At 38.3% G+C, this 21530-nt stretch overlaps 1 protein-coding gene across 4 annotated transcripts; it reads right to left on the bottom strand.

Annotated features, from left to right (window-relative positions):
* Window positions 1-623: 623 nt before the first annotated feature.
* On the bottom strand, window positions 624-20962 carry LOC135692816 (uncharacterized). 4 transcript variants are annotated; one of them, XM_065211131.2, is made up of 13 exons: window positions 20389-20962; window positions 12652-12705; window positions 10007-10157; window positions 9232-9344; window positions 8116-8356; window positions 7306-7394; window positions 6372-6606; window positions 5938-6038; window positions 5101-5356; window positions 3963-4274; window positions 2887-3235; window positions 1239-2175; window positions 624-986 (listed from the first exon to the last, which is right to left on the bottom strand). In XM_065211131.2, the coding sequence occupies exons 3-13, from the start codon at window positions 10110-10112 to the stop codon at window positions 624-626; spliced, it is 3102 nt and encodes a 1033-aa protein (XP_065067203.2). In that variant the 5' UTR covers window positions 10113-10157; window positions 12652-12705; window positions 20389-20962. The 4 variants fall into 4 exon arrangements, with proteins under 4 accessions (XP_065067203.2, XP_065067205.2, XP_065067201.2 ...); XM_065211133.2 differs by lacking the exon at window positions 20389-20962 and adding an exon at window positions 12019-12238 and having other exon boundaries at window positions 12652-16142; XM_065211129.2 differs by lacking the exon at window positions 12652-12705.
* Window positions 20963-21530: the final 568 nt, after the last annotated feature.

Raw genomic sequence — 21530 nt, 5'->3', positions numbered from 1 at the left:
TTGCAATAATAAAATGCCAGGTATTTCATAGCAAGTGGGCATAACTACCAATATTATATACATATTATGTTGCAATACAGATAATCAAGAATTTCCTTAAGAAATGTCCTGCCTATTTTCTAGAAAACTAAATGTGGACATTGTTTGAGCAAGTTTTGTCTGTCAAGGACCTAAATGAGAAAATAGCGGAGCCAAAAGAAGGTTTTCATGTTAGGCAGCATGATCAGTGATCTCTTATAGATCAAGATAGGGCTAAACTGTGGTGGGTACCGACTTTTTTAGATGATCTGAAAGGCTATGGCTTAAAAGGAAAGAGCTTGAAACAAAAGATTTTGTAATGCAAGAGTGTTGAGAGAAATTTCATGAGAACCAACTAAAGTTCCCTGCCAACAACTTGAAAACATCCCAGAATTCATTGCAGGTTAGCGGGTAGTTGAACAAAAATATCAGAGAAGTAAAAGATAGTTATTACTGGTTACAAATAGAATTAGCAATGAATTACAAGCAGAAATACTTAAAGATGAATAATTAAGAATCCGAGTCAATTAATTTACCACGAGTGTTTTTTTTACGAAGTGTATTCACAAATGCAGATAGAAATAATTATGGCAAATAAACATATGCTAACTTTTTTGTAGTTTCGAAAACAAAGGCTTTGAAATGCTGTACACTTTTGTGATGAGCGGCGCGGAGGACGCTTCTGGAGTTGACGAACGGGAAGATTTCGTTGAAGACGTATTTGATTTACTGTTAGGACTTCCTGTATCCGAGTCAGAATCTCTTGCGGTCGCGGTATGCTCTTTCGAGTCATCAGCACGATTACTTTTACTCGAGCTTTGTGCGGCGGTAGAATTCTTGAATCGCGCGGCGTCGCGTTGTAGGGTGTATATGTAATCAGTAAGTTTCGCTGCTGGGCCGACTGACAGACCGAGTAAGTTGTGAAGCTCGTTTAAGGTGAGAAGAAGAAACGCGTGGCCGTCGATCTCCTGAAATACAAAGGAAAAACATGAGATTCTTAGAGTAGAAACAAACCAAGACGTAAGTAACAAGATATTGCAGATATGAACAATTTATCATAATTATTGACAAAAATCTCACCAGTTTATTGTTATTCAATGATAGGCTTGAAAAGCTTAAATCAATTCAGCATAATGCTTTAGCAACGTTCTCCAAGATAAAAATAACGTTTAATTTCTCGATAAAAAACGTTCAAAGTCAAGGTTTCACGTCAAACATACCTCTTCCATGAAAATTCTAGCATATCTTCCTAACTCTGCCGCTTGCACAAATTCAACGACGTGCTGTTTAGTCCACGATAACGGATTTTTGGGGAGATCCTTGCACGAAGACCTTATTTCGTTGCATTTCGTGGTCAAGTGCTCCTCGATATCAGGGATGTCCCTTGCTGGGGAATACCCATCCAACAACAACGAATGGTCACTGGATCCATTTAGTTTCGTGTCTTTGATGTTATTTGGTTTTGCGATTTTCATAACGATTTTATTACTTTGCGATTTATTCTCAACAACTCTGTACAAGCCATTGGCTACACCATAATTCGTTGACGTCGTTTGCGAATCTGCGTTTTCACGTGTTCCGTTCTCGCTACTCCTAGCTTCCTTCGAGGCTGTTACAGCTTTTTGACCAGTAAGGTGCAAAACACGGAAATTCGTTCTACGCTCCCCTCTTCGTAAAGATCTTTGCGTAAATTTATTAGAGTCGCCAGATTTTAAATTCTCTTTATTCAACTCCTCTACTTTCGTTTCACCATTTGAGCTATTTTCGCCATTTTCAGTTTGCTGTTGGGAACCTGTTGCGGTGGCACGACGTGCGCTGTATCTAACGCGACCGCGCTGCTTTGTCTTCTGTTTACGATAAAAGTCTATCAAACGAAGTCGCGCGGCCGCTGAACTACTATGATTTCCGCGGAACTTTTCGACAAGCACGCTTAAAGAGTCTTTCTTTCTCTCTGAGAATGGAATTTTGGTTCCTGCCAACAAATCGAACTCTTCGTCTTGTTTAACGTTAAGGTCTTTTGGCTTGACTTTAAGAGTGGTAAAGAAACTCATTTCGTTCTCAGACAGAAGCGGTTTTTTCGCTTCTGGATCCTCATCTTCATCTGAGTCGATTGTTATGATTTTTCGCGGTACTTGTCCCTCTTCGTCTAGATTGAAACTGAAGGGGAAAATGGATCAAAATCAGATTGCCTTATTATCTTTAAAGATACAAAACAATTAAAATCAAAATCTATCATAGTTCGAATTATTTTCATTATAATTTTAATTTGCAGACTGCAAAACATTCTGAAGGATTACAGCGGAAAGGCTCCAAGACCTATTCTTCTAAGATATAAGTTCACATTGAAACAAAAATAAACAATACAAGAACACTACAGGAACGAAAACTTGTAACCAAGCCTCAATATGCGCTGAGCCGACTTCATTTAAACCGTCTTCAAAAAAACAATCATAGCGATTGGAATTTGTTGCTATACGAAGTAGGTTGGTCTAGGCCCGCTTCCAATCTTCAAAACACATTTAAAGCAAAGAACTTTTAGGAACTGGTGCGAATAGCAAGGAAAAAATAAATGAAACATTGCTGAACTTTCGACCGATTAATTATCAAAGAACTAATGAATTACGACAAAAGCTAACAGTGAAACCTTTGATTTTGAAGTTCGAAGTACTAACTCCTTTTTTCGACATTCATTATGTTTATTGTGTCTAAAAACCTTTGAATGGCAAAATCAAGAGTTTTTTAGACATCGTTTTTGAATGAATCAAGAGTTTTTTAGACATTGTCTTTAAATTAATCTTTATAAGGAAGTTAAAACTGTGAATTTCTTCTTTCACCTAAAAACACAGACATAAAACTTAAAATGCATACCCTTTCTTGATTTCATTTTCGCTGTTCAGTTCCTCTGCCAACCCCCGAATAAAAACATACGAAATCGTTGGATCAACATAACCCCCGTCATCCTCTCCCCCTGTGGATTTCGCTGCCTTCTGCTTAATTCGTTTCTTACTTCCTTTGTAATACTGTGATTTAATATGCTTCCTTTTCCTGTTTTTCGATTTCACCTCCCTCTCCTCGTCCGAGTTATTATTGCTTGAACTAGTCTGCCCCGATATGATCGACTTTTTGGCCCGCGGACCGCCTTTCCGGAGATGATCCAAACGGGTTTTTCTCTCCGTCGTGGATCTCAGCCTCGAAATTCGATTCTTCTGAAGAATAGCTACGAATAAAAGATGGATTTCAAGACCATACAAATAACAGCTAATAAAATATAACGGTTTAACTACCAGTGGGATCATAAAACCCTAACAAAGAAAGGGAGAGGCTAAAGAAAGAGAGGGAGGGGAGCTCAAGACTGTTGATTTGGTTTGGTTTTGAAGACCATTTTAAAAGAACATTAGCATTTTATAAGAATCTGGAAGCAAGGAGAGGGTGGAAGTTCCAAAGTTAAAACACTCTAGGAAAGGAAAGGAAAGGAAAGGAAAGGAAAGGAAAGGAAAGGAAAGGAAAGGAAAGGAAAGAAAAGGAATGGAATGGAAAGAAGATTTGTGGGTGCCCGAATTTGGCAAGAGGAAATTGACAAAGTTCCTGGTGTTTCTGACTCAACTCAGAGGCAATGTCTATGGGGGTATTTGTAAAACATTGATAGGTCAGCAGCACAAAGCCGATGAGAAAAAAGTATGAGAGACTTTGTAAGGTTAGATTTGTTGAAGATTAGAGTGCCATCCCAAATACGAGAGCATCACTCCATAAAAAGAACGAAGTTGAGATTTTTTCAGAACCAAGAACAACAAAACATTATTTAATTTAAGACGAAATACTGTAAACATTGGTGAATTTTTAGTTTTCTAGTACCTCCAATTTTTGCGTCACTTGCATTTTTTAAAAACACTGTAAAAGTTGGAGGTTAAACGCTGGCCTTTTAACGCGAGAATCGAAAAACTTACTACTCGGTCTAGGCCACTGCAATTCGTGCCCACTCATCTCGCACCAGCCAACTGGAAACAGATCGTGCGACCTAACATCAAATAACTGCTCGCTTCGACTTTCTCCGTCAAATGTAACCCAGACATCCCTGCCGAGGACCTGAGTTACAGTGGCAACACATATATTCACATTGTTCTCTTGATCAACAGCCTCCAGTTTCATTCCAACTTTAAACTCGTGCTCCACTGGTTCCAGGTCAAAACAAGCCTCTGGTGCGGCAATTGCCTTCTCCAGTTGTAGATAAGCCTTCCATGTGAAATGGCCATTGAAGCCTGGGTATAAGTGAAAGTGAGCCTAAGTCAACAAGGTAACCGATCAGGCAATAGGCCTGTAGTTTCATGGATAGGGGTCGTGTACTCTTACTTAAACGCTTGTGGTCGTGTGCAGTGTCAAAGCTGTCATACTGTTACATAAGGTGCTCGGTACCTGAGTCCAAAGGGGAATCATCTACATCCAATGCCTTTATCTGGCTAAGCAAGGAGGGTCAATGTGAAAACCAGGCTGAGCCAAAATGTTTGTTGAAATGGTTAACAAACGAAATAATTGGGAGGAAAGGTCGTGTTAAATTTGAGTCCTCTATTATTCATAATTAAATTTGATTCCTTAAATATTAAACAACCTTTCTTCGTTCCAGCAGAAAAAACTTCTACCATCTGACTACAAAGTGGGAATGTAGTAAGAATGAAGAAACGAACTGAACAAATCCGATAGGCGTATTCTGACCATCAGTGCCATGCAAAGTTGTACCAAAAATACAAATTGCAGCAGAAAATATGCACGCAGGAATAAATTCTTTGCAGGGAAATATTGGAAGACACAATTTTTGTTGTATTCATTTATCTCTTAAGCTTTAACAATTAAATCCTGTCCTTTCAGATTATTGGTTTCTGTTAAATAACACATCTTCTGCGATCAAAGGCTTCTTCTACATTTAATTTTCTTTTGTAAACATTGTTTGTTTCTCTATAGGAAAACACTCTTATTTTCTTCAGAAACATAGTATTTGTGGAAGAATTAGATTATTTGGAGGATCAAAGATTGTTTTAAAGCAAACAATTCTGAAATTGCCTTAAAAACGTTGCGAGGATAAGAAATTACCTTTAGGCGGATGCAGTGACAAACCAAACTTGTGGCACCACCCAACGGGATAAATACCATGGCTCTTTTTGTGACAAATAAAAGACCGATCCTCGTGGACTGAGCTGCTTAGCAAATTGTCAATTCGTACAAGAAAATGGAATTTGTCAAAGACACGAGCGACAGTGGCACAACAGATCGACGTAGGATCCATCGGATCTTTTGCTTCTAATTTCATCCCCATTTTGAATGTGTGCTCTACCATCGGTGGGCGATCCTAAACGTAAGATATATAAAGCATTTATGAGGAGAAATAGTAAGGAATTAAACATGGAATGTCTTTTAGAGCATTTACACTAAGAGATACACGAGAAACAACAACAATAAGTGGATTGGTACGTATGTAAAATAGACACTAGCAGGCAATATCCTTTCATAAACATATATATTACCGTGTACAGTAACTTATCAAAAGGGTATGTTAAATCTGACGACAGAATGTTCAAATCTTGCATCCCTTTCGAAATCACAGGAAAATTATCATGTGTTGTGGACCTACAGATTCATAAATGTTTACTTGATAATTGAAGACTATTTACGAAAATGGGATTTAGCTTGTGAATCGCAAACCAGGATAAATACATATGTTAGCAGTGACCATAATCTCAGTGTCATATTTCAGAGGTAGACAAACATCTTTACAAATTGGAAGAGCTATCTTAATTGATTTACTGCTAAGATTTTGAAACAGGACTGTGCAATGACTGCCATTGTGTACGTCCGGCCTTCCTGCTCATCAACAAAAAATAGTCAATCCTTTATTTCTAGACAATTACGCAACACGTGCTAGAAATTTACCTTCAGCAATGCAGAGAGCAGTGTTTTTTCCCAACATGTCATTAATCTTTTCTCTAACTTCGAATCCGGCCACTGCTTTTCTGAGATTGTCTTCAGAACATCTGACGGTTAACCAAAAGGAAAACATTTCAGAACAGATTAAATAAAAAATCATATATTTGGCACTGATAATCTGCCTGTCAAAAGTCAGGAAAAAGCAGTCCAAAAATTGAAATATTGGAAACACAGACAAAAAAACCCCGAAAGCTGGCTGTACTATGCTACTATAACAAGGGATTATCGCCTTAATCGATAAATAGTTATAATGCGAAGAGCATGGCAAATCAAGCCACTCTCTGCGATAAAACATAGCAGATGCAACATGTCATGAAACAAACACATCTTTGGCACGTTACAGCATTTCAAATTGCAAGCTTTTACATCTGTAAAAATACCTCTTGGTGGCCTGAGTGTCAGTCCATAAACAAAGCCGTGGCCCGGCTCATGCAGCCTTTCACTGAGGTAATAACACCAGATTTCCCCAGACGAGTCTTCAGTTCCTTTGTACTGCAAACGCAGACGACCCGCGTAAATCTCGCTTATAATCGCCACCCAGTAGTACTTTGGGTCTTCTTTGTCGATGACCTCTAACATCATACCAACACCAAGCTTGTCAATTGGCTTAACTCGCTGCAGGAGAATAAAAATCGTAGTAAAATTTGACACGAGAAACAAACACTAGTTTTATAAGTAATGTTTTTAAACAGTAGAGTTTCTATTTCTCAACAAACCTCCGAAAACCAGCCCCTATGCCCCTTTCTTTGTCAAGGTTGCCCTAGATATGACAAACTTAACATATGACGTAGCTTTGCCTTACCAAGAACCATTCATTGAAGAATTACCTAAGGACCATCAATGAGTATCATCGTAACGAAAAACGATCCTTGAGGTAAAACAATAGCTCGTTGGCTACAGGAAGTATTTACAAAACTCACATCAAAGTTCTAGGGGTTCTGACGTATAGTGCAATACAATCTTTGCCACAACTACTTCAAATACCTAGACAAAATTTAAAATTTTTGCTTCCCTTTCCCATCAAAATGTTGCTGAATTTTTCTGGTTGTCAGTAACAATTTGTTTGGAAGAGGTGGGTAATTGGGTAATCATAATTGTACAGAACATAGAAATATAGAAAAAGTACTTGAATCTTTGGGTCTTCAAAACTATCATGACTGAGAATGCACCATCAACTACAATGACTATCGGATTGTTGCGGTGACTAATTGCCTCGAAAAACCTGGTAAATCCTTTAGAACTGACAACAACAATTCCAAGCCTCCCATGCTTCATTCTCAGCAATCGAAAATGATAATGCCCTGGCGAACATACCTTGTTGAAGAGATGTTCTGCAGCCTTCCGTGCTCCAGTTAGGTTCTTGATCAAATAATCATACCAACTTTTTTCTTTGTGCTGAATTGCTGTAGAGCACGGAAACAATGTGCTTTAAATAACAGTCTATATACACTACATAAACTTTCTATTTCAAAACGATGTCGACGAGGTCATGAAATCCTAGGATCAGTAGTATCGCAAGCCTGAATCTGGGTAATTATTTGAAGCTTAGAAAAGTCACAAAACGGAACCATCAAAATTGGAAATTTGCAAACAACACTTACAGCCAAAGATACTTAATCACCTAGAACCTGTGTTAAATTAACAAGATTTTACATCTGATAATGATTTTCAACACCAACACAACCAAAGAAAGGTTGCACATTTAGCGACATATATAACTTTAAAATAGGCGATACATTGTCAAGTTTGGTCTTGATGTTTCACAAAAATCTATGAGCATTTCCGTAAATCATTTTTCAATCGAACCTCACGTCGTTTTTACTCGGTCGGACTATGTCGGATACATTAATTTTTAGAATCAAAATCCTGTTATGTACTGCATGACTTCGAAATATTCGTTTCTCCAAATGTTTTATTCCAAAGTGTCGAGATAAATTGCCTTGTATTATAACGGCTCTATTATTGAAAAAGTTAGAAATAAAACCATTTAAGGGACATGGGAGTAGTAACTAAAGCGCCTGTTGGTGGGCCTAATGATGCTCTTTGAACATGCAAAATCTGATCTTGTGTGAGAGAGCGGCTTAAGGGTGATATCACTCAGTACTGATCGTAAACAATGCTCACCCTTTGGAGGCCTAAGCGCATGCTTGGTTTTGGCACACCATCCAACCGGATGAATTTCTGAGCTCCGGCTATTGCACCAAAAATCTGCGCTGTTATCATCTTGATAGCCTTCGTACCGGAGGAGTATCAATGGTCCAGACTTTGCAATCACCGTGGCTAGCCAATAGGTGCTGGAACAGTCTTGATTTGGAACCTCCAGTTTCATACCGGCTTCAAAATCAAAGGTGCTTCCAGCAATAAGCTAAAATGGTATTCAAAAACGTCAGCAAAATATGAAAGCAGATGTTCATATAAAGCGTAAAGCTGGGGATAGCAGCTTAAAACTGTCCTGTTCCATATACCAAGCGTGCAAAACTGTCTATCCGAAATCAAAAACTCTTTGTGCATCTTTCGTTTCGTATATTTCCTGAATCGAAATGAGCAGCCTCTTCTGTATACAATTTTTCTCAACAACAAGCATAGATTTCCCATGATTTAGAAAGAAAGTTATTACAGGTAGTTATTTCATGGAATGGTCTGTAGATACTGGTCTGTAGTTACTCATGTATCTATGAGCTTTCACGCTGTGATATTTGCATTGGGAGGAGCCCTGTTTTAGTCAATCTAGCGGACAACAAGGAAATGCTCCTTTTTGTATTCTGCTAGGATGATTCGCTTCTTAAAATGTGTTTGTGATGAAGAAAGACAATAGCAAAGATCGAACCTTTTTTCTTAAGAATGATTAAAATATAATATTAGGCTCATAATCGCAAATTTTTAAAATTATTGAGGGACAGCAAAAATTAAGGCTTTCTAATTTATAAAACTGCGTACAAAATATGCCTATAACATATACAAAATTTATATGTTATATAAATTACTATATGAAAAACAGGAGTACCCCTTAATTCAAATTACTTTCAAGTTCCCTCAATTTTAATTTTGGCGAGAGAAAAATTTGGATTTTCCCAAAATGTCCGATAACAACTACGATCAAGCCCCTCTAGTAACAAAGACTTTACCGGGTAGGGGGTATGGTGGGGGTATACGGGTCGACATAGGAAGGAGTTGATCAGAGTTGGGTAGATCATATGGGAGCTGTTAAGTGCGTCAAAACACCAACGTTACACTACTTACATGCTTAAATGTGCTCTTTGGAACAGCTGTAGCATTGTGTTTTGCCAAATATTTTTCCCAATCAAAACTTTCTTCTTTATTTTCCTCACCTTCCATAATGTTTAGTGCGCCATCTACAAAATAAAATAACGAATAAGATTGAAAGAAAAGTATTAAAACCAAAGTATTCAAAGTATATTCGAACTCAAATAAGTATACAGGCTACTTGGTGTATAGATCAGTTGATTGAGTTACTTGATAATTGCATTAAACGTGAAACTCGGAGTAGCAACTTAGAACCGTCCTACTCTATGCACCAAATAGCGCGCACATCTCTGCCTATACGGCATCGAGCACTTTACGACATATCGGTAAACAGTAAAATTTCTGAATTTAGTATACAAATATTTTAGATACAATATTATGATTGACTTGAAAAATCAACAGGCGAGGTGGACGGAATGGCAGAAGATTTTGCAGAAAGCAAGGTATCTACATGACTGAAACTGACCATTTTAAATTCTTCATTAAGAAATGGGCGAAATCGAAAACATTCCCTTGAAAAACAGAGTTTTTGCCATCTAACGGTGCTTCGTCGCGAATTTCATTGGGGGTCATCCGATGAATAGAACCTGGACGCCACTCTTGAGCAGTAGCGTAACCAGGGTGGTAAAATTGGAGGCTGCTAAGGTAAGTGGAGCGTGGGGAAAATGGGGGTCCACACCCTTTGGAATGCCAGAAAACATTGACATGCCGAGAAACCAGATAGAAACTCTAAACCCACTCGCATACGTACCCTTGCTTTGGTATTTTCTTTGCTTTTCAAACTCTGGCTCCTCGATCTTGATTTGCTTTAAACTGGTTTTCGTTACGGAGCCATTCACCAGGGTTTTAGTTGCCATGGCGCACTGTTCTCAAAACTGCAACTCACATCATAATGTCAAAACCTTGGGAAATTATAAAAAAATTCTTTACATGCAAGGGTTAAGAAAGGATTTAATGAAAGGATTTAATAATCGCGATTTAACGATAACGTTCCAGGTAGAGATCTGTTGGGCTCATGAAATTCTGCATTGGAAATCGGGCAATGTAGAAAATAGGTGAAGGGAAGGCTTATCTTCAACAGTGGCTACGTGATGACGTCACAGAATTTACTAAACAACTATTAGATTCTGAATATATAGCCCCAAGAAGCATCATAAAATAACTTTAAATTTGAAAAATCAGTTAGGCTGTTACAAATATGACTACATGAGTACAAGTTTTCCCCCATCAAACCACTGTAATTTTGCCCTAATTCTATAACTCAACCCAAGTACGCCAAAAGCAAAGGACTACGTTAGCAAACTTTAAAACCTTCATTGGCCATATCTCTTGAAATCTGAAAGGGGTAACTGATTTTGTACATTGTGAGATTTTCAACCGTGTTCTTTCTGTTTATGTGGTCATATCTCAACTGAAAAATTTCAAAAAATAGAACTTTGTGACCTCATTACTTTGCCATTAAATCCTTACTATGAATAGCAAAAAAATTGAGCATCATAAAGCAAGGATTTCTGGGAGATGACAATTGAGACTTGCGATTAAAAATATGGGCTGGCGGTGAGCAGGAATACAGAAACTAAAATTAATTTAAAATAAAAAATAAAAAACGTAGCAATTAACAACAGTTTCAGAAAATATATCAATAAAACTTCGCCCAAGCATACGGAATTTTTGATAAAATTTGGAAGCTACGTGCTACTGATCGTGATATGTTACTGATCGTGATGTGTTACTGATCGTGATGTGTTACTGATCGTGATGTGTTACTGATCGTGATGTGTTACTGATCGTGATGTGTTACTGATCGTGATGTGTTACTGATCGTGATGTGTTACTGATCGTGATGCGTTACTGATCGTGATGTGTTACTGATCGTGATGGCGTCTTTCGTATATTCCATTTAACGTCTCTAGCATTCTCCAAGGCGATTGAGGAAACTATGTGACGCGATAAGTTCCTTTAGGAGAACTAATTCACCCAAAAGGAATATTATAAACATCGTCTCGAAGCTCTGCAGGCCTAGTCGATTCATTAAGGACGGAGAATCAAACGAGTGGTCGCGAATACCTCAAAATACACTCTAAATCGATCAGAATCATATACCGCAATGGTGCGATTACTTGTCAAAAACTTCATATCAAAGAGAGAGATTTAGTTTGTGCAGAACAAGACTTGAGAAAAGGTCCTGCCCTGGTCGTGATACACTCATATTTCCTCTCTGATAACTTGAGACTGGCGAACGGACAGGCATAGCATGCCAATGGCCTGCAACTAGCAATGTATACCGACACAAGCCCATCCGTCAAGATCTACGCACCCAGGGAAGTCGATAAAGAAACGATGACTGTTGCGCCTCCCAAATTAGAATAAAACTCAAGAGGACTTCTGGACGAAAAGCCGAATTAAAACTCTTTTCACAAAATCAAGAGCCGACTTTTTTCTAGTATGTGAAGTTTCATCCGATAGAATGTAACATTTATCGTTCTTATTTTCCCCTTTTGATTTCATACATCAAAGCGTTGCTTTCAGTAACACAGTCTCTGTTTTCACAAAACGGCCTAGTAACTGCGGCTGTCCAAATTAGCAATAGCAAGACCCCCGTCGCAGCTGGCAAATACGAACAAAGACATGTTGCGTTCACATTTAACGTGACAATTGAGGCCTTCCATGTTTTGTTTAACAAAACAACCAAAACTTCCCGGATGTTCGTGTTCGCAGGTATCATGATTTAAAAATGGCGTTCAACCGCAAACTTTCTCCCACCTATTCAAGTAAAGTTTTCCTTGTGATGTTTCTTAGCCTTCAAGACTCGAATATGTATCACTTGATTCGGGTATAGTTTCCAAATTACCAGTTTTCAAAGCATTGTTGTCACCAACAGCAATTTCAGTCCGATGGAGTCCATCAGCTGGCCATGGTGACCTGTTTGTTCACGGCTTCAGTTTCTTCGCCTCTATCTTCTTTCACATTAGTTCTCAATCGCCTTGAATTATAGATAAAATTGACTTTGGGGTTTGCTTGAAGTATATGACAAGGGACAAGGGAATATTGGGACTTGAAAAGGGCTTCCTGGGATTAAAATCAAGGTTGTGTTTGTATCTGGCTTGGCTCGAAGCAATTCCGATCAGTTGATATTTTGATGCTAAAAGACTTTTTTAGAAGTGCAGATTCATCGATACCAAAAACTGATACCAAAAAGCGCGCGCTGACTGCTTACTCACCCTAGAAATGTCATGAAATCGACAGAATGTGTCTAGCTCATAACACTTTAGAAATCTAACCGAAGTCGAAAATTCACGGGCCTACGCACAGCTTAAGTACGATACATCGAATCCAGCTAAAAATTCCCATGTCACGAAGTAACTAAATATACGAAACACGATTTGCTATACCTACCCTTCCAATGTGCAATTTCGTTTCATGTGTAGTAGTGCCAAGAACTTTGGGGGCCTGGAACGAGCAACTGGGGTTTTCGTCAGCAGGAAACGATAAGCCGGCAAACCTATCGTTGGTACGGGGAGCTATGCATGCTTGATCAGAATATCACTCGGCTATTAAGAAATACGAACAACTCTTAAGCTAATAAATAGAGCCAGAACCAATTTAATCGAAAATGTCACAGCAGGGCCTTTCGGGACATCGAAAATTTTCGTAGAAAGAAGCCGGTGCGAAATGTCAACAAAAGCATATTCGACTCTTTTATGAATAGTATTCATTCCATTCTAAGACGCGTTTATTTAACTTTACATTCACAAACAAAGATCTTTCTTCAAAAAACTCAAAATTTTCATGGAAAAAATTCAAATTTAGGCTGCTGCTTAACTCGCTATGAGATAGTAAGGGGTGGTCGACTTCGCAGGATAGTTCCACAACTGAAGGCACAGAAACACGCTTTCTATTTGAAAAAACTTTCAAACTATCAGTTTGCGTAGCTTTACTCTTTAAGCAAACAAATACATTAAATTAAAAAAATTATTGGGAAAAGTATGCATCGTGCTGAGCAAAAGTAAGGGATTCAAATTAAGATGGTGGTTTATTGTATGCATAGTGATGGGTTAAACTGAACGGGGGAAGATGCTTAACCGCAATGTGGTTGTTTAAGGCCCAACAAGGCTTTCGTAACCAACTGAAAACTCACCGTCCAAAAACTACAATATTATACAGCAGTTAAACAGGTTTTTTTAAAAGTACTTTATCGCTCTTTCCAAAACAGTAAGCCAAACCACAAATAAATAACCTTTATATGTGCATGTACAAAGGAAAATATATGCATCTTTGTCAACTGAGTGCGTTTTAATTCCACCAATTCTTTCTTTACAGTCTACAGCCTAGTGGAAATGCGATTGCTTGTAAATTTAGCCCCCTTTTGTCAAGTGACGTATTCCGATACGTTGCAAAAAGTTCAGGGGAATCTTCAACTCAATGCGTCTTCTTCTCTATATATTATAAATAAAACAACAACAAATACTGATATTGAACTTGATATGTTAAACGACAGCGACACCCTGGTTGTATTGAAAGCAATAAGCACTTTCTTTAGTAAAAAACGCGATAAAAAGGGCGGATTCCTTAAAAAGACATCATTATCAATAGCATAATAACAAAAAATGTGAGTAAACAGTAATTTACGGTAAATGGGCCTTTAACTGTGCCAACTCGTCTTTTAACCGTTAGGGTGAATGCATTTAAGGTTCACGTTTGATCGGAGATGGATGGTTTCACGTTTCGACTCCCTGTTTCCCCGATACCCCGGATTTTTCGTTGAAAAGAGGTTTACAAGTAGTGATATAATTAGGGAAAAACGAGGCTGAGATAAGAATAAGGGGCAAATAATTAGAATTGAAGTGAAATGAAGGGGTAAGCTATAAACTAACAGTGGGTGCAAGGAAGGGACAAAACATTTGAAGCTTAACCAAGCACAAATGTTCACAGGGAGGAATATGAAGCAAAAAATAGTAGCTGCATCAGGTTAGGGTGAATAATATGAATGTGTAAATCCAGGGCCGCCGAGAGCGAGACTGGGCCCAAGGGCAACTAATACGTGTAGACCTCTTGTTCGACAACGAATGTAGATTGCAGCATATGACAACCAGAACGGGCTCAGGCCCCTCTGTCGGCAGTCCGGGGTAAATCAAGATGGTAGAAGATAATGGGGGGTTGTACTCAAGAGTGCAGACAAAGCTTTGTCAAAGTGCAGTGTTTGCTCTTAGTTAATCTTTAGTATCCAGTCACTGCTCCCAGACAAAGTTAATCCCTTCATTGTTTCATGGAGCAGTCAAAGTCACGATACCGTATAGCTTAGCTTAACTAAAACTAGAGTTTACCTATATGATTCGCTTTGACATATTTCTATTGTCAGAAGATGGGTTTCAGCTCCCCAAGGAGTTACACAGATTGAGCTAATATCTGGTCTTGTTTCTTTTTTAAGCTTCACTATGCTCGGCTTACTAGAACTACAGATAGCACGTCAAACAGCAGTTGATGGAGCTTGAGGCTCCTGCCTTACTATATGAAACTTTCAGGATCTCTTATGTTTCCCAACGCTATGTGTCCCCCACAGCACTGTGGTCCTGTCCCGCCTACCAATAGATCGACTATGCTGTAATAAACCATTTTGTTATGATGGCAACAAGGACTGGGTAGAAGATAGGTGTATATTATGATTATGTCAAGGGAAGGAATTATGTCACACAACTGTGACTTTGAGTGGTCTATTTTGAAGACAAAAATTCTGCAAAAGGCTGAGTCTCCTGGGAAGAGTGGTCCGATTCTATCCAAACACGAATGCCGAGAGTTGCTGCGGATTGCTGCAAGTTCTGAGAAATAACAATTTCACATACTATAAATTAAGTATCAATAGTTGCATTTTCGTTTATTTAGTAGAAAAATTTTCTTAAAATTTTTCGACTTTACGTTCTAGAATTTTTTTTATAAAGCGGACTGAGCTCCTTTTAAATTGGACTTTGTTTCTTAAAATTAACGAGGATTGAAAATGTTTATTTGCGAGACGAAAAAATAATTCTTGTTTTTCTTACATTAAAAATTCGGAAGGCAAGCAGTGTATTTTGCGGACTTATATCACTGGGAGCTTCATAAACTTCGTAAAATGGCGATTCCCTGAATGGTAAAGCGGTAGCGGTTTATGAATCCCCCCGTCCTCATTGAGCAAGATGCATTGAGCAACACTAAACTTCCGAACAAAACATCCCGGATGAACTTGGGAAGAGAACGGGAGACTAAATCAACTTGCTTCGCGTGAATGAAAAAAAAACGTTTTTTGCATCTGAAAACGCCGAAACTTAGGCTACGTTTAGTCAATTCATGAATAACTTTGAACAGCTTCTTTCGGAACGGTTTTGGTATGCGATCTCACAAGTCCAATGTGTTCATTAACCGAGCTCTACTAATCTCACCTTACAATACGATCATTCGCGGAACGGACCTAGCCAAGAAGTATAAAACAGTCCACACAGTTTCAGATTTTCCTACCAAATATTGATAATTATTTCCCAACAAACTGCGCCTTAGAATGTGCAAAAGGATCTTGCTTTTGCTGTCGGTTAGACCCGTTTGTTTCAACTTTGTACAGTTAGGCCCGTGTTGTTTTGAGCAAGGGAAATCTCTGGCTGTTGTGAACTCTGAATAACACAACCTGTTAAGATACAAACTGGGCCTGAATTTAGCCATATACAGATCAAATGTTGAAGTGACTTTCTCAATTATGTTTGACAAAAGTGGAAAGGACCGACGCCTTTAGGAAATAAATGCCTAAACCACAACTTTTGTTAAAATTCGTCTCCGTCAGCTAGGGTAATATTTGGACTACACTTTGGGACAGACAACAACAGCTTCCCGCGAAAAAGGATAAAAATTCGTAAAAATACAATACCCACCTACCCACCATTTTTCGTATTCGATCTATTCAGTGTAGGAGTTGTTTTAAAACCGGAGGGCAACCAACAAACGCGGTCAATTTACACAATGAGCGTGGAAAAAAATGGTCTGGGGCGAGATACCTATGTGTCGTCATCAGGAACCAAATATGGGGCATCATGAACAATAACACAGAATTTAATACTTGGAGACAAGTTCGAAGAAGCAAATGCTTTGGTGACGTAATTCAGTGTGAATGTTGAAACCCAAAAAGCACGATAGCAACACTTCAACATACACATTGTGTTATAATTAATAGTCTTTCAATATAAATAAAAAAATTCTTCGAAAAATAGCACTTAGTTCATTACGTAGCATGACCTAATTCTCAACTTATCAGGTATCACAAGCAAAGTTCACATCTATCTCAACGCCTCATTTTTAGTGTCTTTTTGTACACGAAGACCAAGCAAAATTAAATATGTGCACCTTCACTTTCGATTAATAAATTGATTGATTGATAATGATTGACAAATAATCATCGTTTTTGAAACACGTGCCAAAATTATTCGAGATTGGTATGTTAAAACTAGGCTTCTTCTTTCTCGATTTTGGTCACATAAACGAAAATATGCTAAAGATGGTGAGAGATTCTTCACAGCAAAGAGCCTCGCCTTCCTACCAGCCCCCCCCCCCCCCAATACATACGAAATTTGTTCTGAAGCCCTTTTGACAGATTTGTAAATCGATCGTCATCCTTCGAAGAAAATGGTTACCATAAAAGAAATATCCAGACATTTTCAGTCATAACGCCAACATGACCAAAATAGGCTGACGCTCAAATTTCCCTACGCAAAGAAACCTTCTAGAAGAAATGAAGCAGCCAAGGTCAAGTGGGATGTGGGGTAATAATAACGCCTTTAATTGAAGAATAGGATAAGGGACGAGTGAGCAAAAGGAAAAAAGGATGCAGATGCAGAGGCACCTTATGCCAGCAAACTACGGCCTTTACAAAATCGAAACATCATCAAATCTGCGTACCATCATTCAGCTTAAGTTCATTCAAGCGTTCATCCAAGCTTTTGTCCCAAGAATCATTACCAGGTCTACCAAATCTCGCACAATTTGAGACGAATAACCAATAAAAAAACAAACTAGATTTTGGTGCACTATCATGCCAATACCAAAGTGCGGACCATCTATTGCCGACACTGTGGTGTCAGCCAAATCGGTTTCTTTAAACTCCTTTCAAGAACAAACCAGCTAGTTAAAAAACAGTCCAACTTACAAAAGTTAAAAGGAGAATATCTCAATTTTGTAAATAGAAAACTCAATTCAGCATATACTTTCATTAAGTTATTAATCTGAATCTGAAATACAACATTAGACAGTGGCGTAACGGAGGCATCTGGAGCCCTAAGTCCCATTAAAGGGCGTTGAAAATCTCAATTTTCTCGTTAACTAGTAGAAGTTGAGTTATAAAAGGTTCAGTTGAGAGCTTTAAAAGTTCTTGAAAATGATATGGACATCAGCGAAGTCTTAAAAACATGGATATGAATATAATTTGGGGCCCCTTTTCATGTGGGGGCCCTCGGGTATCAAACTACGGTGCCATAAACTGCGTAATGTCACCGACATTAGATCGCTTGCTGCTTCTGGACTTCAGAAATATTGATCAACTCAGCGTTTAGTACATGTCTTAGCGTTACAGTCTAGAGTTTTGAAGTCCTTCACAAGTGTTAATCTCAACTCTCAATGAAAAAGAGTGTACGATAAAACAAACGACACACTGTCATCAAAACAAAATTTGTTTATGCGTTTATCTCTCATTTTTGCAGAGTGAGAGCTTCTTTAATTCCATATCAGGCACCGCCGAGCGTTGAGAATAGTGGGGGGTCTAAAAAAGTGGGGGGAGCTAAAACCGAATAGAAAGAGGCTTTACTGGTAGTTTACTATTTAATATTTGGCATTTTTTGCAAAAAGTGGGGGGGGGCTAAAGCCCCCTAGCCCTCTGCTCCGTGGTGCCTGAGTGTCACTCCAGTTTTCATTATTTTTCTTCAATTTTGTTAGCTAAGACGATAGGAAGACTGACATTAAAAAAAAAGGAGTTGCTTAAATCACCATAATGTAAAACTCTGTCCAGTTCTAGTAAAAGTCTAGTAGACTGCCCATTTGAAAAGTCCAATCATATCCCGATCCAAATTTGTCAAGTACCCTTGGAAAAAGAAGTAAGTCTCACATCAAGTGCCCCCCTAATAGGCCCAATTAGTTGGTAATAATTTCCTTTTGTGCCTAAAATTCCTCTTTTTGAAATTGAAATATTCAATTCAATGGGTTGTTTCAATGCAGTAACATTTTCTCCCGTTTGAAATCAAAAGGCTTTTCGATGGGAGTGGATGACCAGAGAAACCACTTTGTGCTTTATAAGGGATTTGGAAACATTTTTGGCTGCTGAACGTGTATTTAAAACTGATTATAGAAACCGGAGGGACTTTCCACTTAATGTTTGTGTTTCTACTTAATTTTCACGAAATCGATTAAGGGAGTCGATATTGAATTGTTTTGGTGGCTTTTTGCTAATATCTATCAAGTAAAATTATAAAATTAGTTCTAGCATTTTATCTTGCTAGTGATAAACGACATCAGAAGTTTATTATAGGCGTCGGAAGCATTTCATAGTCTTCGGAGCACAAGTAAGAAGGACACTGTGTCTCGGAAACAGGGCACTTTCTCAAGGGTTGCTGATAAGGTGCTGCTAAGAATAAGAAAAAGGGACATTTTTCAAAAGTTGGGGGTACATGCTTTTGGGGCTCGCCCAGTGCCGCCCCTCGGACATATGCAACGTTTGTAAACCTGCGTAAAGGTTGATACCCTGGGTACCAGAGCCGCAAATATTTAACGGCAGCAAAAAATAATGCAGCTCTCTTTATTTTTTGCTGCCGTTAAATTTTTGTGCCTCTGGTACCCAGGGTAATAGGTTGTGCGAACTTAGCGACGACAGGTCCTAAGTATTCGAAAATCTTTCTCTCTACGGTGTGAATCTGGGTGTAAAACGCTGGTAGAAAGAAGTAGAAGCAATTTCTTTAGGACGTTCTGTCGGGCAAAGCAGAAGTATAGCATATTTTATGGCAGGTAAAAAGAAGGCAAATGGTTGGCAAAATTCCCTTTGCCATACCACAGGATGGTACTCAGCATTCCTCCGTAGTTTTTGCTATCTACCTGACCAAAAAGTAATGGTTTATGCACGCATTAATCATTAAGATATTCATAAGATAATGAATTAGAATAAGAATGAGTCACGAAAGATATTTCATAACATAACGCACCTTGGGAACCTCGTTATAACCTCAGGCCTTAGGGAATCCCCTTATACCAGCGCTTTGTTTGGCAGCTGCGTGGATTTTACGAGATTATATCTACTCTTTTATTACCGATGCTCGCATCCTGACAAAGATATATCAGAAGGCATAGATTATTCTGTTCAAACAATCGTCGTTCTTCTTTCAGCATGTGCACTTGTATCTTCCCTCCTTCAACTGCGTCAAAATCGACGAAATTCCTGCGCAGCGGCCTACTTCTACAGATCTCGAACAACAGATTGTAACTTCACCAAAATCTCTCCTTTCCATAAAACCATTATTATTTGAAAACTTCATTAAAATATATGTAGAAAATATTCAGAATCTACATTAACCCTCGATACAGCGGGGCGTTCAACTCTTAATGTCTTATTTGGGTTCCGGGGGTGTGGAACTTGAGTTTGCCAGCCATTGAAGGTTGGCATTGACAAGCACTATCCTTGACCAAAATGGGGAACTCGACTTTTCTGAGTATGTAACTTATTAACTTATGGGAATGTGTCCCTTTCACGCCACTGCGGCTCAGTTATAAAAGTAATCGAAATTTAATGAAGGCGACGGCCATTGTGAGCCAAGCATCCAATAGCAGCAATCCTTCATCTCAAAACTTACCCGCACGAAATCCTGAAACTGAGATCTTGTCGTTAGTTTTAACTATCATTTATATGAAGAATAAGAAAACTCGCAAGTTTTAGGATGGCAGTGTTGTCTCTTTGATTAACCAATGTACAACAACGTTACGTAATCACCAAAAGCTGAAACACAACAATGGCCTAGGCCAGCATGCTCAAATAGCCAATTCATCAAATCTCCAAACAGTGGTGGTTTGAGACTCTTTTTCTGTTTATTTCAAACTCTCACTGAAGCTTCTGGAAAACACATTAATGGAATAAATACTTACACATTGATTTACTGTCTCTGGTTTCCCTTTGAAGCGGTTTTCCCCATAAACTTCGGAATGTGTTGTGAACAGAGAGTTGAATGAGTGTACCATGCGCAATCATGCAGAACGACTCAAACTGTTAGGCCCAACTTTCGACGTTGAACTGAAAAAAGATCGACAGAAACCTTTAGTACTTTATCTTGTCGATTGCGATTCTTTATCAATTACAAATGCCACTTATAATCTCAGTATTGCTGTTTTGGCAGCAAAACTTAGCGAAATATAATCAATTATTTCGCAGAGTAAAAGAAAAAATTCGAATTCGCTGTCGACAGGTTTACTTCGTTGATCGCTTGTCAGTCAAAGGCATTATGGATGCTCGGCGGCCTAGCACGCTGACATTCCGTTTTCTGTTTGCTGAAAAAGCTGTTTGATACTGGGCAATCTTCGCGTCCCAAAACATGTATTAAATACCTAAATATACATCCGTGAAATGATACAGCTGTTTATTTTACTTGGTGGGCAATCGCTTTTATTTCATTTCGATTTCAATGGAAGTTCGCATCAAAAACTGATTTGGGCCTTATCACATTCCATTCCTTCTCGAATAACTTGTTACCTCTTTCAGTTGCGTAGTCCTTCGCACTTAAATAAAAAATTCAAACAAGAACACGATATCTTCAAGAATTGAATTTCGAGGTATTTCGAGGAATTTGTACTTTACATATAAACATGTATTCACAAACATCGTATTTTCAAAAATTTTGGAAATCTCTGATTTTAGCCTAGACAATAAGTTGTGTTTTGAACACGGTAACTATATTGCTACTATGTATAAAAATTCTATAAGTAAGTAAAAATATTTACATTTATAATAACAAAGGACAAGATTTAAAAGTTTCTCGATTGATAATCTATGGCTATGGTAAGGCAAATACTGAATTATACCTACAAGACAGAGATTTCGTACGCTGATAAAATTTCACTGAGTGGCTGCTACGGACTTAATAGGAATTTTTGGTTCTCGAATTTTAAATGATAAGTGCACCAGAATAGATATTTCAAAAATTTATTCCGGTCGATATTGAAAATATTATCCTAGAATAAATAACAGTGAATTAAATGTGCCAAGGTCAAACGACAAAAATATGTCGCACTAA

Source organism: Rhopilema esculentum, chromosome 3, assembly GCF_057945365.1.
Source record: "Rhopilema esculentum isolate cy_ngs chromosome 3, ASM5794536v1, whole genome shotgun sequence".
NCBI lineage: Eukaryota > Metazoa > Cnidaria > Scyphozoa > Rhizostomeae > Rhizostomatidae > Rhopilema > Rhopilema esculentum.
Note: the sequence above shows the minus strand (reverse complement) of the source record. Positions and strands in the feature narration are given on the sequence as shown.

Bases quoted from the DNA above. Each gene is read 5' to 3' on its own strand.
- LOC135692816 (XM_065211131.2), bottom strand. From the start codon at position 10,112: ATGGCAACTAAAACCCTGGTGAATGGCTCCGTAACGAAAACCAGTTTA. The intron at 7,395-8,115 runs GTGAGCATTGTT...CGTGCTCTACAG, and splicing joins TGCGCTTAGGCCTCCAAAGG to CAATTCAGCACAAAGAAAAA. The intron at 4,275-5,100 runs GTAATTTCTTAT...ACTTATACCCAG, and splicing joins GTCACTGCATCCGCCTAAAG to GCTTCAATGGCCATTTCACA.